The sequence below is a fragment of the Anser brachyrhynchus genome, assembly GCF_964034855.1.
Source record: "Anser brachyrhynchus genome assembly, chromosome: 1".
Taxonomy (NCBI): Eukaryota; Metazoa; Chordata; class Aves; order Anseriformes; family Anatidae; genus Anser; species Anser brachyrhynchus.
In genome coordinates, this window is record NC_137694.1 from 130,442,412 (window position 1) to 130,459,481 (window position 17,070).

At 48.5% G+C, this 17,070-nt stretch overlaps 1 protein-coding gene and 1 long non-coding RNA gene across 3 annotated transcripts in view; one reads left to right on the plus strand and one right to left on the minus strand.

The window, feature by feature from the left end:
• The window catches only part of LOC308199292, a 161,694-nt gene extending 152,129 nt beyond the window's left edge, over window positions 1–9,565 (plus strand). Inside the window, exon 2 of the long non-coding RNA XR_013954561.1 lies at window positions 5,885–9,565. This is a non-coding gene — a long non-coding RNA (uncharacterized lncRNA). The remainder of the gene's footprint in view (window positions 1–5,884) is intronic.
• Window positions 1–16,751, minus strand: part of NHS (NHS actin remodeling regulator) — a 249,242-nt gene extending 232,491 nt beyond the window's left edge. For both annotated transcript variants that reach the window (XM_080603220.1, XM_080603219.1), the window contains exon 1: window positions 16,149–16,751. In XM_080603220.1, coding sequence (XP_080459346.1) covers window positions 16,149–16,482 — 334 coding nt within the window. In that variant the 5' untranslated portion in view covers window positions 16,483–16,751. The remainder of the gene's footprint in view (window positions 1–16,148) is intronic.
• Window positions 16,752–17,070: the final 319 nt, after the last annotated feature.

Sequence of the window (17,070 nt, forward strand, 5' to 3'; positions counted from 1 at the left end):
CAGATCTTACACTATCACGCACAGCTTTGCAAAGCTTTGAAATACCATCCTGGAAGCTGCTGGGATTTCTTGTGGAGCGTCAGCCAAATCTTGCAAAGAGCTGAGGGGAGGGGGCAGAGCAAAGCAGGGTCCCGGACTGATTACTTGCTGCATGCTCCTCATATCAGCTCACTACTTGAAGCCCTTGGTACGTGAACTCCCACTGAGGACAGAGTGAGGACACTGGATGTCACTCCCCAACCCACAGCACAGGGCAGGAGCAGTACTCAAAACCACAGGCCCAGGGTGTGCCACAGCAGCCCTCAGGGTCCAGAACTGAACGGTTTCATCTTCTCAGTGATGTGTGTTACCACGCAAGGGAGAAAGCCCCTTCACTGAGCTTGGTCTGACTGACAGCCTACAAAAGGCAAATGGGGTCTGTCTTCTCTGCAAGTCTTCATAACAGCTCAGAGCAGTGGAATTGGTGCCCATCCTCTTAGAGGCTAAATGAAAAAGAATGGTGCTTGAAGCTTTTAATCATGGCACCTTGAGCTCATAAATGCTTCAGAGACTGGATTATAGAGGGGTACACAAAAGAACTAGAAAATCCCATAGAGTCCGGTCTGATCTCTGGGACTGTACACTTTGTAACTACCCCTCTGAAAGCACTCTGCTATCTGATCTGATCTGATTTTGAGTCTCTGCAATGACTGGATGCGGACAAGCTGCTTGTCTGCTGTGAAGAAGCTGTGTGTGATGGAGTCAGGGGGTGCTTCAGCAAAAGGCAGGTCTCAATTTGTCCTACAGCACCTGATGATCTTACGGATTAAAAGCAGTTTTGAAATGCCTGGACCAAAGCACTATTGCTGTCCCTGCTGGAACCAAAAGCACCCTGTAATCATGTCACAAAATGGTTAGTTTTATAACAAGCCCTCCCCTCTACCAACCTCCCAGTGTGAATCCAAGAATGGGGAACTCCACGCACCCCCCCCACCAAAATGAACAAAGCTGTAGATCCGGGTTTAAAAGGTAAGGGAGATTTAATTACACTTTACAAGCCACCTGCAGATCTTGAGTAAACGACTATTTAATTGAATCATTCTTCAGAAATTTTCTTTAAAAAAAAGGGGGGGGGGGAAGAAAGAAAGAAAGATACTGACTCATTATGGTTTCTTTGATCCCTTCCAACACAAGCAGCTATATGAAGAAAGCAATTTTCCCTCCCTGGGTCCTCCCCTATTTGTTTCCCGCAGTGTCAACCTGCTCCAGCAGGCAGTCCCGGCTCCTTCCACAACACTGCTCACCCTGCCCTCGCTCTCTGTTAAAGACACAGCAGTTCTGATTAAGCACCCTCAGCACTACTGGGGAGGCACACCTGCCGTCATGGCTGGGTAAGCCAAAATGATTTCTAAGTTCTACCTGGTCATGGAAAAGAATTATCATGGCAAGAAATCGCTTGTGACTTCCCCAGCCTCTTCAAGGATTTTGGGGGAGAGCTGACACCTAATGCAACCCACTCTGGCCAGCACTGCTCAGGAATCCCAAACAAATTCAATGTTCCTGAGTCCTTTTATGCTGTAGCAAATTTTTCTTGAGAGCCTTCATAGATATATGATCACTTAAATATTCTTCTGCTGGTGAATGGTACCTACACTGCCTCTACTGTGCTTATGAACTACAGAAGAAAAGAAAATATTAGCTTAATAATGCAGTAAGATGATGGTACCAAAGCAAAGCTACAGCTCTCCATAACATTAGATTTACTATGTTAAGCTCTTAATACTGTGAAATATTAGCAATGACAGACTCTGTTGTAGACTAGCAAAAGCTATCTGCAATTCTTGCAACTTTCACATTAATCACATTTAAACATGCTGCTAACAGATGGGCATCATGGAGCGCTAGGTCTCTCACAAGCCAGTATTAACAAAAAGCATGTCTAGGAGATCTTGTGGCTCCTACAGATCAGAGAGATTGTATATGCATGCGCTTTATTATTGGTTTTGTTGTATATTATCTGCGATTATTAGAAAAGCTCAAGTTAAATAGATGACAGACTTCAGTATACGTGAGTGGGAAGGCAATGGGTCTAGGGGGAGAAGAATCAAAATAAGACCACCCACACAAAGTTCTTCCAAGTCCGTACTTCACATGCACGATGATGATTTTTCCACTACACAGGGAAAGCCTTAGATACCGCACTGCGAGTTTTCCTCTGACACTGCTACCTGCACAAACCTTCTCCCAAAGCCCACGCGCAAGCCCAAGCTGTGAAAAGTGCAGTGCCAGACACCAGCCTGGTTGGACAGATAATGAAAATCCATCCTCCCCTTTCATTGGAGCAGATGTCAAGCTCAGTTGGCTCTTTCTGACTGAAGTTGAGAGCGCACCTGAAGAGAACTGCAGCGTTAGCACTCGGCAGCCAGATAGAACACATCAGACATTTACTAAACTTCCCAGCACCGTTTTTTAATTAAACCAAGTCCCACGGTACAACCTCATCTTTACATGACTGTAATTAACCAGGACATGCTGTCTGTAACATAAGAAAGCTCGCTGTCTATGATCCAAGCCTCAAAAGAAAGATTGTAACTGCAAAATCTTCAGTCCAACTTCAGGTTGATCCTCAAGAGGAAAAATATGTGGCTCTCAGCAACAAGAAATCCTGCTTACTGAAGGAGGAATGGAATACCCCACCTAGAGGTATTACCTTCACTAGGTAGAATGGCATCACCAGCTGGAAATATTTGTCCACGAAGGAGCGAAGCACTCTTGATGTGGAAAATTCTCGGCCCCGCAAATTGCTCACTGTTGACAAAGCGAGCCTGGGTACCTGTACAGCAACCACCACCAGAAAGCCCAGCCCAACTCATCCTCATTCCTTGCGTGATATCACCCCTGAGGAGAAGGGATGGGCCCGCCACAGAGCTGAGGAACTGAGGCCTACGGAGCCCATGGCAGTACTCACGCTTCACCCTACAGTGTTTAACATAAGTTAAGGGACTCATCTAAGGATGAGATCTATAAACTTTCTCTGTTCAACAGCAAGAGACGAACCCACCTTACAATGGGATGGATTGCCTAACGTTTAGAGTGATGGAAAACTGCCAGTTTTCCTGATGGAAAACTGCCCTGGCAGTAAAAGCAGAGAGGAGGCGCTGGTCGCCTGAGCTGGCTCTTCTAGGGTTCATGCAACTGCTCTAACAATCTCCTTTTTTCTTCCTTTTTTTTTTTTTTTGTAATTATCTCCCTGCTACAAATACACAACACAAGCCACAGTACCATTATGGAAAAATTAATTATTGCCCTAACTTTAATGTTTCTTCAGCAGAAACTGAGGGAACAGACTAAGAGGGTACTTAGGGACTAACAGACAAACAACCTCCTTTTGATGCAGCTTTTTCAGGAGGAGAGTGATCTCCAGATTCAGACCCGTTCTAAGTAGAGGCCAGAAATATCCGAGCTATTTTAAACAACCCGTGTTGTGTCATGCAGCTCCTACAAACACAGCTTCAGTGAGTGGTCTTTTCAGCAGGGCAGACAACTTCCTCACCCGCGCTGCCCTGCTGCCAACTCTCCTCCCATGCAACCTCGCTGGCACAGCACCTTTGGAGGCTGAACTGCACCCAGGTAGGGCAACACCGCTGCCCATGAACATTGTGTAGGGGAGCTTGTTGCCTCAGAAAGCAGCTGGGTTGCAAAGATGAAGCCAGTAAGAAACACCAGCTGCTCAGCGCCCCCGAAGTGGCATGTCAAGAAAGGGGAGGTGGGAGACATTTCCCTTGCTATAAATGGCATAGGAAAGCAGGAAGGAAAAAGGGTGAAGGACACCAGACAGACCTCTGACCTGGTTTCCCCATCAGTATGAAACCAGGCTCCTCAGATGCCAACCTCACAATGAGACCTGCAGAGTCACATCCTGGTGCCCACAGGGTGCTTGGGCAGGAGAGCACAAGCATGGGGCTTCCAGGGAGTGGGGTTCAGGTGACACTCACAACTGACATCCACGGCTCCAAAATGCAGCAGAAAAATGTCTGGACAGATTTGAAAAAAAAAAATCAGGTAGGCTTTCACATAGCTCTACAAGGTTGTAAAATGTTCCTGTGGTGCCATCAGGACACAAAGTAGTAGAGAGAGCTCTGTGTCACACAGGTTAAAATGTTCTTGGTATATAATTTAACATCCTCATACCCAAGTACTATGGTCTGAAAGAAAAAACAAAAGCTACTTTGACACAGCAGACATATCTTGGACTAGGAAGTATTGAAGTGTTGGCCAAAGTTTGAGTCAGCCAGCTCCAGCCTCCAGTACTGGAGCATTTAATTATGTTATCCAGCATTCAGCTCTAGGGATCTGTCCATCTGGCTCATGCCACTAGAATCAAGAAGCTGCAGAAGAACAGACTGCAGCAAACAAGGTCAGCATGTGCCAACTTCTACAGAGATGTATTTAAACAGGCCCAAGGTTGGACTGTCTCAAAAGGGAACAGAGGAGAGACATTTCTATGAAACGGTAAATATGAGTATAAAACATTTCTTCGGTGAATCTGCAAACTACGCTGTAGACTTGCATCACTTTACTTTTCATTTTCCCATCTGTTCTCTTGGAAGAATTAATTTCATGAACTAGGCTGAGGTTTTCTACATTTTCATTTTTCAATCCTTGCTGTAATATAGCAGGGGCAATTGATTCAAAAGCAAAGGCTTCACTTCTGCAAGTCAGAATAATAAGAACAAAAAAACAGCATCATTTCCACATCCCCAAGCAAGATGTACGCTACTTCTGTGGCAGGATCACACATTAGATCCAGATGAAGAATTTGCATTAATAACACAACAACCTCTCAAGGCTAGACTAATCTTCCAGTGTGAGAGGGACGGGAAGGGAAGAAAGTGACCTCCACCACAAGATGCTTTTGGACACAAAGTCAAAAAGGCAAAGAATGAGACACATCAGTTACCTTTGACTATTAACTTTGTAATAAGGGCTATAATGCTGAATATTTTCCCCATGTTTTCAGCACATCACTGCCGATACAGCTGTAAAAATTCTTCTCACCTCTATTAAGCTTTTCTAAGCTCAGTGACCAATGCTATCTTGCCCAAATTTTCCACTCATCTTCCTCCTTTACCTCTGTGTATACAGATAGTTAAAACAGTGTTTCCCTTCCAGTGACACACAGAATTTTGAGGAAGAAAATGCTGTCCAAACCTCCTCAGTTGCAACTATTGTTAGGAAAGGTCTGCACGCTGGTTTGTTTTATGGCAACGGAATCTTTTAGTCTCAGTCCGAGATGCTGCTTGTCAGGTCAGACCTACGGCCAATCAGCAAGTCAAATTCCAGAAAGGAAAAAAATAATCTCTCTGAGCTGCAATATTTTGCACTTTCCTCTCATTTCCTTTAACGAATTGCCATTCTGATGGGTTCTTCAGCACAGCACCTAGGAACAAGCAGATAAATGAAAAATACTTCTAATCTACATTAATAATTTGTGTTAAGTTCCACTTGGACAATTTCACAAATGAATAGCCACGTTCTAGATGTGGAAGGTAGCTGTAATGTATTTGCTCACTTGCAGACCCAACACTCCTCGAACAGGGGTGCTGCTCATTTCTACCCTGTACCTGTAGGCAGATGATTTTATCATTGGATCTGATACAGAGTTGCCCTGTAAATTTTGCATGTATTCACAGAGGTCCCTAAAAATGCCTACAGTGCAATACGGGTAAATAGCCTGTGTTGTATCTATACTAACAGGCAGCCAAGCATCAACAGGGACCCCAAACACAGGTCCTGCAGCTCAGTTACGGGCTCACAGCGTGGCTGAGGCTGGCCGGGCCCTCTGGGCTCACCTCTCCAAGCCCTGCCCAAGCAGGGACACCCAGAGCAGGCTGCCCAGGGCCAGGCCCAGGCGGCTTTTGGAGATCTCCAAGGAGGAGACCCCACAGCTCTCTGGGCAGCCTGTGCCAGGGCTCTGCCACCTGCGTAGTAAATAAGTGTTGCCTGATGGGGGCTCAGAGTTTTGAGAAACAGACTCACATGCCTGGCCTGTCTCACTCTCCTCTCATGGCTGGCAACTGCGCAATCTCTCTGTACAGTACGGCTGTCTTACCGTGTCCCTGCCGACTTGCTGCCCAGGGATGGGTGGCACAGCTGGCAGACAGCAGAAATTTTGATGCCTGGGTAGCCCCATGCCCCACACAAGCTGCCCAGCCCCACTCAGAGGGTGGTGAGGCACTGGGAGAGGCTGCCCAGAGAAGCTGTGGATGCCCCATCCCTGGAGGTGTTCAAGGCCAGGCTGGATGGGGCTTTGGGCAACCTGGTCTGGTGGGAGGTGTCCCTGCCCAGGGCAGGGGGCTGGAACTGGATGGGCTTTAAGGTCCTTTCCAGCCCAAGCCATTCTGTGATTCTGCGATCTGCGTGCCAAGCATCGCTTTGCCACTCTTGCTCCAGAGGGATGGCTCACAAGCTCTGGGTACCAATTCACACCAGCTGAGCTGCCGCTTCCTCACGGTGATGGAGAGCTAACAGCAGATCTTCAGGTGAGCCTACTAGTTCTCCATTAGAGGATTTTGTCCAGAACACAGCTTATCTGTCCTCTGCCTGGGCACCAAGCTGCATCAAGCCGGTGGAGCTATAACAGTGGCCAAAAAATATTGCTGAAATCATGAAGTAGTGATACTTATTTTAGGCTATTAGCAGAGTAACGACAAGATGATTGCCACAGAATATACTTCAGCTAGAGTGCAATTTCAAAGTAAAGGAACTTAAAACAGTGATTTTAATGTGCTAGCCACAATGAATGCATTTATAATGTCTATTAAAAGCAGGTTACGTTTGGGGGATGGTGGTTAATTAAATATTAGCAGATTATCAGTAGTTTATTAACTGAACAAGACAGCACCACATTAAAGATAATCAATAGAGAATAAACCACAGCCATAAAAATTAATACTGCTCATTCTCACAGTGAGAGGGGGTTGTCTTTACTGTTAAGACGGAGGTAAACAGTGAAGGCACAGGTGCGTCCTTAATGAAACCATCATGAAAAAAAGGAGCAAAATATAGGATGGTCCAAAAGGAAAGTCATTCAAGGCATAAGTCGTGTGTGTCCCCCTTAAAGAAAAAAAAAAAAAAAAGAAAGACTAAAATTGGAAAGAAATAATCAGTAATTCTAAAGGGGAAAGAGGAACACGAACAAGCAGTTTTGCAAGCAGCGGAACTAATGAAGCCTGGTTTTCTCCAGCTTTTATGTTGTGCAGAGGACTGACTTTCACATTGAAGAAAATGTGAGCTCCAACTGGAGCACTTTTTTTTTTTTTTTTAAATCGGGTTGGAGCATTTATAGTGGATTCTTTCCCTGCGGATTTTCTGGTGTCTAATAAAGAATAAGCCCATCCTTCAAATGCAGCAGCAGTTCTGTTCTCTCCTTTACCTGGCAGCCTCTTGTATGATTCCTACCCTGTGGCAATGTAGCTGAGCTTGTAATTGAATAACAGATACAAAATTTCTGAATGGCTGCTGTGAGATACATAGGTATGCCCACCTCCTCCCCTGTTACACACTCATGGAGTGTGCTATCCCTTAATTCTTGTTTCAGTAAGAAACCAGGCTAAAAACTGTGTTGTCAGAATAATCCATCCTACAGGGAAAACGCAGCTTTGACGTGCTGTGTGCAAGGCTTCATGCAATCTGCTGGGGAGACCAAGACTTCAGGTTCAATGAGGGAAATGGAGTTGGGCAGTACCTTCTCTTTGGACCCATTTTGATTTGCATGGAAAGCGTTTAATCATAATTAGTCTCCCACTTCACTTAAAATTAATTCATCCCTTATCATATCTCACTAAATACCAGCCACAGTGAAATGCATACCATGTTACAAAAAGTGTGCCTCTTAGCATCACAGCAAGTTACTGCTGCCTATCCTGATCCCCATCAGGAAGATCTCATTTCTGCAGTCACAGGCGGCCACAAATTGGAGAGAACAATGCTCAGTAGTAGCTTTTTTGAAAACAAAACCAAAACACGCGGGCAAAACAGAGCATCCATAGAGAAACCAGTTTTGCCTTCAAAGCAATCCAAAGCCTGTGCCAAGAGAGGAATTTTTCAATGCACCCGACGTAATTCATTCCCCAAGATGACCTGATTCACAGCTCCGAGAAGGATCAGCACCTTCTCCCCTCAACGTGCCCTCCCTCCAGGCCAGCTTAAAGGTCTTTTCAAACATCGGCAAGCTAACAAAAAAACTTTGAGAAGGCAGGGGAAAAGCTGCGGAGGCCCGAGCGAGCTATGCATATTTATAGCACAAACACACCGCCCCATGCTCATTCTCCTTAATCACATGCACACGCTAGCAAGGCAGCTCCTCCGAACTTTCTCAGGGACTCAGCCCGAGTGGCTATAGCTCAAAGTCCAACTGCCTCCGTGGCTGAAAAGAAAGGGAAAACCACAGTGGCTTTGTAAGAATTACAGTGATCCCATTAAAAAATAATAATAATAAAAAAAAAAAGCCTTTCTCTGCTGGGACTTAGCATGGCAGTGCCACGCAGCACTCATTGAATCTAGCAGCATTTCAAGCACACAACTCCTGGTGTAATTAAACCATGGGCTTAATTAGGTTCCCATCACTGTTGCTTTCTTCCTGCCTTCAGCCAAGAAGGTATAAGAAAAGATTGTCCAATACAGATACTGCAATTTAAAGTCTCTAGTTAAGAACACAGTGGGTGTATATCTTGTATAAAATCTACCCTAAAAACATGCCAGTTGTTAAACTAAGCAGCGCATTAGAAGCAGTTAGATATAATGAAAATGGAAATGGAAAGTATTCTGGGGAGATGCTTCAGCTAAAAACAGCACGCACTGTATGCTATCTTTTATTTTAATCATGCTCTAAGCCCTGCCTTTTTGAACTTTTTATAAATTCCGCTATCTCCCTTTGCAGTTACTTACATATCGGTATATAAATTCAAAGACGAGAAGCAATTAGGAATGAAGCTAAGACTCCCTCTCTTGATGCTAATACATCAAAGGAAGTGAAAAAACTTCACCACCACCACCCCCCCGCACACTCAGTAACACAGAGAGCTTCTGCTCTTCACAGCCTAATAGCTCGAGTAGCTCCAGTGGAGAGTCTGATGTCAGATTCCGATTACATGGAGATGCCAAGTGATTGGAAAGAGCAGCTTTTGAAAATCCCAGCTCTCCGATTCAGAAGACCACACAGCTGCGCGGCGATGCTTTTAAAATGCGTGTGTGTATTATTCCCATGAGCTGGTCGTATTTTTTTCCCCGCTTTGGGCATCGTAACGTTGCTTCCAGGAGTTCCCTCGTGGGTCCCTGATTTGGGTGCGATACACCTAGGCGTGTGTGAAGGAAATGTGTCAGATTAGGGGCTCTTCCAGCAGCCGGTGCTACCCTGCTGAACCAGAAGAGCAGCTGAGTGGCACCGTTATACCAGGTATTTATCCTTGCTTCCTGCAAATCGTTCCCTCAGTCCAAGGACATTTGAGAATTACGCAATAGGGTTTTTGGAAACACTCCAGGCCCTTCATCTGTCATAAAGGGAAACCACCATCTTTTATGTATGTGAATAAACAGGTGAATGACCTTCCCATATCCTCAGTTAGTTATCAGAGCCTGCTTGTTTCTTAATCTCCAGATCTCCCCTGTATCAGCAGGGGAACCAACCGAAAGTGGGAACGTCTCTTCTGATTTCACCGAAACTCTCGTCTCACATCTCCATATACATTAAACTATAAAAGATCCGAAACAGAAAAAGAGAGTTTTAAAGGGGCTGTGGGAAGTATTCATCCTATGTCATCAGGTCCAAGGTAAGTGCAAGCGTCTTACCGGCCTGGTTCCATTTTCTCTGCAGTCCAACTCCTGGGTAAATGAGACCTCGTTGGTCTTAAAGGAGTCGAGTTATTTCCACCGGGATTTCAATAAACACCCAGGAGACCCTTGTCTGGTGCGTGAGTATGAGCCAGAAGGAAGTTCCATTAATGGCCACGATACTGTGCAGCTATATGGCTGCAGTGAGGCGGGATTCCAGCTTCGGCTATAACTGGATGTCAGGTCTTTTGTCCAGAAGGCTCTCCATCCAGCAACAAAGTCCTCAAACATTTCAAATCTCTTACATCAGTTTAAGTTTTGTTTGTGGGATGGAAAGCACCTACAGAAAGGTAAAGGCCTTCTATACCATGCCAGCAGAAGACCACGTAAATGCAATTCAGCAAAATTCCTGAAGATTTACATCTGTTTAACAGAGAATGGCTTCAGAGGAAAACCACAGCCGTCTGCTATTCATCTGTTACCAGGTTGTGCCAGATAAAGGTTAGCGACTCTACCTGAGCACTAAGCTCTCGGAGCCTTTCCACTGATGGTCCCACTGACCTCAAGAGGACAAAGGGTTTCATGCTCTGCTTTTATCTGCAAAGATGCCAGAGTCTGCTTTACACTAGTCAACGTGACTGAAGGTGACAACAGCTTCGAAAGCACTATGTCTCTGCCAGAGAGACCTGACAAATTTCCTCCCCTTATGTTCTATCACGTACTAAATGGATGAGAAAAATCTCTCAACCCCAGGCTCCTTACGGTCGTGCTCTTGGGTAAAAGGTTTTCTATCACAACTCTGTAAACAAAGATAAGGAATCTTTTTCCTAACTGACGGCGCTCTATCTAATGTCATGGGCAAGGTACAAATGGGATGCTTAAGTTAGCAGGTTTTTCTTCCTACATTTCTTTGTTGTTCTGACAGTAGTAAAAGGTAAACAGGAAAACCAATGGTTCGGCCTCCCACTCCTGCAGACTCTGCTAACTTGACAACAGCCCTCTGCATTTAGAAGAAGCCAAGCACTCAGGAAATTATCCAACTTTCCCACACCCACAACCCGGGTTATTTGCATTAATGGGAAAAGTACAGTCAAGTGCACCAGACAGTAGAGCTCTGTAAAACAAGCAAATAAGCGACAGCAAGCACAAATCCTAAAAAAAGAAAAAAGAAAAAAAAAGGCACCAACAGAAATCCCCAAAACAAAAAACACACCTGGCGTAAAAAAAAAAAAAGCAAAAAAAAAAGCCCTCCTCCACTTTCAAAAGGACAAACGAAGAGGCTGTGTCATTCCATTTGGATGGGTGCAGGACACAAAGCTGAAGGCAATTGATTACCACATCCATCGTACAATTCTGTTTTTCTTCGTAAGTTTTATTATGCACCCAGTGAAGATTTGCCAGTGAATATGATTTCGATGTACAAAGAGAGCTGTGAATACATTCTCGTGCTTCATGTCCCCAAACCACAGTAGTGCATGCTTCTGAAAGTGTAGCTACCCTTACGCACAGATACGCTTATGCACTATAAAGCACTACAATACAGGCTTAAAGGAAACTAGAAATGTGTTCTCATTTGTTTCCAGCAGTACCAGAGACGCTTTTGTGTAAATGTATCCAACCTGTGGGGGTCTACAGTTGTGCCTCAGCACAATAGGAAATCCATACAATGGAAACTGCACTTTGAATTCCCTGGGATTTTGCGAAGCTGGGATAAAATGCAGCACTTACCTACCCAAGCTGCACTTGTTTCTTTTTTCTTTCAGTGGGGCACCTACTCTTAAAGTCTGGTGCACCCTCCTGAAGATCTCTGCAAGTGTGACCACCAGCAGTTAGCCTGGGGTGGCCTTATGGTGGAATCATGTCCTGAAACTGAAGCATCAGGGTGCAGGTTTCTAGGCTCAGCTGCAACCGAAGTTTCAGTGCATTAAGCCAAGGAGGAGGAGAGGCATTATCTGCTGAGCTTTGGATCCAACACATTTTTTGTAGAAATGGTAGAACTGCAGCAGAAAGCAAATCAGAACCTTACAACTGATTAAACATTTCCCTGTAGTGCTCAAAACCCAAATAGAGGAGCATTATATGGGTGTGTAAATAAACAAACAAACACCACCACCATCACAACAATCTAAAAATCCCAAAGAAACATACCAAAAGCAAAAGTGAAACTAGCAAGGCTGTTCCCAGTAACTGACTTCAATGAAACAGAATAAATTAATGCAGAGTCTAAAATGATAAAGAACCAGTTCACAGCTGTCCTTTTTATCTCAATGCTGTCACTTCTGTAAAGAAGAGAAAAGTATCGGGGAGCTCACCGCAGATGTGTGGGGACCTCTGAGGGACACAGTAACACTGGGGATGCCCACACTCCTGAACAGCTGTATTACTAAATGTGAGCACATAGGAAAATCGGGAACGGAAAAGTGGTGCAATGAAGATACAACAGGCAACTGCTGGAAGGGATACAGCCTTCAGAAAGATTTGCTTCTGATAACACATTGATGCTTTCAGAAAAAAAGCCTGGAATGCATGGAATTCTCTGGGATGCCAGGGTGCAAACACGATCTTGTTAACCAGGGCTTGAAAATCTGCTGCCCAGTCACTATCGATTACTCAGAAAGCAAGATAGCTTACATCATCAGCTTCTGAGAAGTACTCTGTTCCACTCAGACTGCCAGATCTGGAGGAATCATCTCTCACAAGTGCAGACAGAGGCATTCAGTCCCAAGTATACACACGAATCCAGCACTTCTACGGTTCCGCGTTACCACGATTATGAAACGAATATCACACTGCTCATTTCTCTTGCCGTTAATAAGAAAACTCGAAGCAACAGCAGGACTGACAACAGTCATGCTATTCCCACATGGTTCCGCTTTAGAAGCAGACCCTGGAGCTGATCGTGATGAAAAGCAGCAAAGTACTTAGAGTGGCAGAAGGGCAAAGCAGTTAGTTCAGGAGCTGAGCAGGAAAACATTTCTCACCCTTGTTTCTCTTCCAGGCAGAGGGTGGGAAAGAATTCATATTTGCAAGATGCTAGCTGGCCAGAGGCTTGTAAGAAAGATGAAAGGACCAGCAGCATCTGGGAAGGCAGGGGCGAGGGACCCGGAGTTTTTGAAGATGACCTGCTTGTGACTGCCCAGAATCTGCCTTTTATTGTGCCTAACAAGATGTCCAATCACACTTTCCGAATGGTGCCAGAACCAAAAGAGTAAACACATAGGTAAATCCCTCCAACAGCAGCTCAGCAAAGCAGTTCAAGCACTTTTCTTAAAGCAAAGCATACCCAGTCTTGCAAATCTTTACCACTTCAATAGCAACAAAGCTGAAAATGGTAAGTCCTCAGGAAAACAACAGCCACGGTGATAAACATTACAAGAAAAACACTGTTATTAATTCATTTCAATTTTCTGTTAATATTCCCTGGACCCAACACCAGCGTTTTATTTGAATGCGACAATACATAATTTCTGATGTCAAATACGCCATTATTACATGAAATTGTACAATATGTTATTTTCAAGAGAGCTCCTTTCCTGACCTCCTTCCCCTTGGTATCATGTCTGTTACTGCCACGGACTGGATCGGGCTACGGAATCCCCTCTGTAACCACTGGCTCCGTTAGCTGCCAAGATGGATCTGGCCCATCGTTTCCTTTTCCTCTCCCAGACCGTCCCTTCATCACAAGGGAAATTGGAATCCAGCTGGCTTACGAGGCGTGGAGAAAAAGGCCTTCAAATGTCACGGCTCAGTATCTAGGGCACGTCTGGTAGCATTACTCTCAAATCACTGTGCTGCAGTCGGCGTTACAACGCCAAGAACGTCTCACTGTGGCGAGATAGCCCAGTAGTTTGTAACCAAGAACATAAAAAATGTACATTTGGGCCATGCTGCTGCTACTCTAACACGCCAATATGCAGCACCTCGGTAAATATGCTGAGCAGACCGGCACCTCCAAACTCATGATACACAGCGAGTTCAGTGGCACCATTACAGACAGGACTCGGGTGCCTACCACAACCATGCTCCATGTGGTGTGAGCCCAATCTCCAGTCGGTTCTGAGTTAGTCTTAGGTGTGGTACTCAGACCGGACAACCAAAAGGCAGCCCAGAAGCCAGCCCACCGTCCCCACGTTTGCTGCTGGATGCGGAAGTCAGCATGCCTTCATGCAAGGCTGGTAAGGTAGGGCAGCCCTGAGCTTGCTCTGTTGCTTTGAAGAGAACAAATGGGTCCTGTGACTGGAGTGAAATGCTGCCAGGAATGAAATGTGTAGGCACTTCATGCTTAAAACAAACATTAGCATAGTTTTGCTGAAAGTAACAATGAAGGAGGAGGTGTCAGCCTAGGAAGGAGAAAGCACGCTCTCGTTACACGCCACGGCAAGGATGGGCAGCTTCCTGCCAGGCAGCTCTATTGGGCCCTTGGGAGCGCAGAGCAGACTGCAGGCCAAACGGAGGAGCTGCTGTGGACGTGTACAGATTTGGAGGATGCGAGGAGAAGACTTGCAGCACGGTGCAGCTCAGCTCCAGGTTCCCAGCTGCGATGTTCAGCTGCAGCACTATGCAAGTGCAGCTGTCTTGGTCCAACACTGGGTGGGGAACAAAAGCAGCCGGAGCGTGTGGCAAGTTGAGCAGCCGTGCCCGCTGGGTGGGTGAGGAGACTTGTCAGGCTTCAAGCACGTGCAGCACAGCGCGATAAGGACCGGGCGATGTGCCTGCGAGCAGCTGTACAGCTGGAGGCAGGACGCACACCTACGGGAGGACGGGCAGCGGCACACAGCAGCGCTGTGCAGGAGCCCCTGGCTAGCCAGCCGGAGGGATATCTGCAGCAAGAGCAGCGGCACTGCACTGCACGCTGTGCTGCATGCAGGGGAGAGGAGAAGCAGCAGCCAGACCGCGGCAGATCATGACCAAAAGTGAAGGATTTAAAGGAAAACAGAAAATGAGCAGAGATGCAGACTCTGCGTTTATCATCACAGGGGAAAAGCCAGGCTCTCCAATTAAGCGCATGACATAGCTGTGCTGTAATACCACGGTTTTGCACCGTGATCTGAAAACAAGCCGCACTTGCACAACCCACAAAGAAAAATAGCCGTGTGGATTAGCCGGGCTAAGCTCTGCTCTCGCTTACATTAGTATGTGCGCGCAGCTACTCGGCTCCAAAGACTTGCAGATGCGAACGTGATACGAGGAGTTTCATTTCCTCAGACAGTTCCCTCACCACACCGGCCAGCCCTGCTGCTCACCGCGGTTTCCAATCACAGCCCAGCCCTCTCCTCTGACTGCACACTAGTCCTGAAACCACAGAAAGCCTCCGTCGGGCTGACCTGTAGTTGATGTATGTTAACATATCATCAGCAAAGTCACCGCGCAGCTGCCAAGGATCTAGTTTAAACAGCTCCGAATACTTAAGGCTCGGTTTCGTTAACCAGTACAGCTTCTCTGATCCTAGAAGAGTTACTTCTCTTCCACACCGCTCCGTAGGGAGGAAACACAGAACACGATTTTTTAAATGGCACGTTCATTAAAACCACCTAGAAGAGGGCACGCTCTCGCTTACCCCGGTGTAAACCCACCTCCCTATACCCACCGGAGATACGTAGGATTTTGAGGGGAGTAGCAGAAGGCAAAAAACTGAGCCAAAATCCCCTTTGAAGCCATTCCTTTTTCAAAGCCGGATTATTAGGAGGGCAGGACCAGCACCGATCTGTGCCGCTCCGGACCTCCGGTACACAGCCCTACCTACGGAAAGCAGGCATTCGCAAGCGCTCGGGAAGCGTCTGCGTCAGTGAGAGCACAAAACCATTACGCTGCTGTAAACACGAGCAATGTTCAGCAGAAATCAGCAGCTGCTAGCGCTACGCAGCCTGTCACCGCTTTTATAGCCCGGGTGGAGAAGCAGCAGGATCCAAGCCCTCCTTGCTCATAACAGAAGCGGCGGATCGCCCTCATCTTTCCCGTCCCCTCCCTCCCTCCCCGGCTGTTCAGGGCCACTCTTTGAACAGACAGAAGTCATTAACCAAACTTCCTTATTTTACATGGCAAGCCGCAGAGAGGCGAGGTGCTTTGGTCACTGCTGCTTAGCGGGGTGGCCGTTTCTGCTCCAGCCCTCAGGGTTTCGACCGGGAAGCCGGACTCACTCCGAAGGGGCAAGCATCCCCCTCGGGGACGGGGGTCCGGCCAGCAAAGGGGGGCGCAGCAGAACCCCCCCCCCGGCCGCCTGCGCCCCATCCTCGCCCCCTCCCCGGCCGGCAGGAGCCTCTCCCCGGCGGGCAGCCCCCTCTCCACGGGGCTCCCTGCGAGCCGAGCCGAGCCGAGCCGAGCCGAGCCGCGCTACTTACGCACTGCCTCCTGCTTGGGGTCGAGGCCGCGCACGGCCCCCTGGAGGCCGGCGATGCGGCCGTGCAGCGCCCGGACGCGGCGGTGGGTGCCCTGGATGTCAGCCTCGACCTCCTGGAAGAGGGTGCAGGCGTGCCGGGCCACGTCGGAGAGCTGCCGGAGGATCCGCGACAGGGCCACGTTGCTGACGGCGCACAGGTCCAGCACCATCAGCACCGCCGCCGCCGCCTCCTCCTCGCCCGCCGCCCCCGGCTCCCGGGGCTCCGCCGGGGCTCCCCGGCTCTCGTCCGCCCGGCACAGCCTCTGCGGCTCCACCGTCCTCTTGGCGAAGGGCATGGCCGAGCGGCCCCGGCCGGGGATCGCCGCCCTCCTCGCCGCCGCGCTCTGCCCCGCTCCGCGCCCCGCCGCGCGCTCAGCGCCCGCCGCCCATCGCCTGGCCGCGGCCCCGCGCGGGGCTCCCGGGCTGCGGGCGGCCGCCGGGCATCCGCCGCCGAGGGGAGCCGGGCGGAGCCCCCCCCGCCTCGCCCCGCTTCGCCTCCGCCGCCCTCCCGCAGCGCCGTGCCGTCCCGTGCCGCGCCGCGCCGCGCCGAGCCGCGCCGTCCCGCTCCGCCGCCGGGTGCGAAGGGGCGGCCCCAAAAACGCAGCCGGAGGAATCCCGCGGCCGCGAGGAGGAGCGAGGAGGCGGCGGGGCGGGGGCCGGCGCCGGGCTCGGGGACGGGGGGGGGGCCGCGGCGGCCGCGGGGAGGCGCTGGAGGGACCGAGCTGGGAGGTGCGGGCAGCCTGCTGCCCCCCCCCGCAGCACTGCCGGGGGGTCCCGGGCTGGGGGAGATCGGCAGGCACCCCCCTGCCGCCCGCCGAGGGCGAGGGGATGCTGGTGGAGCCCCCCCCGGGGTGCTTGAGAGGGGTGCTGAAAGCCAGAAGTGC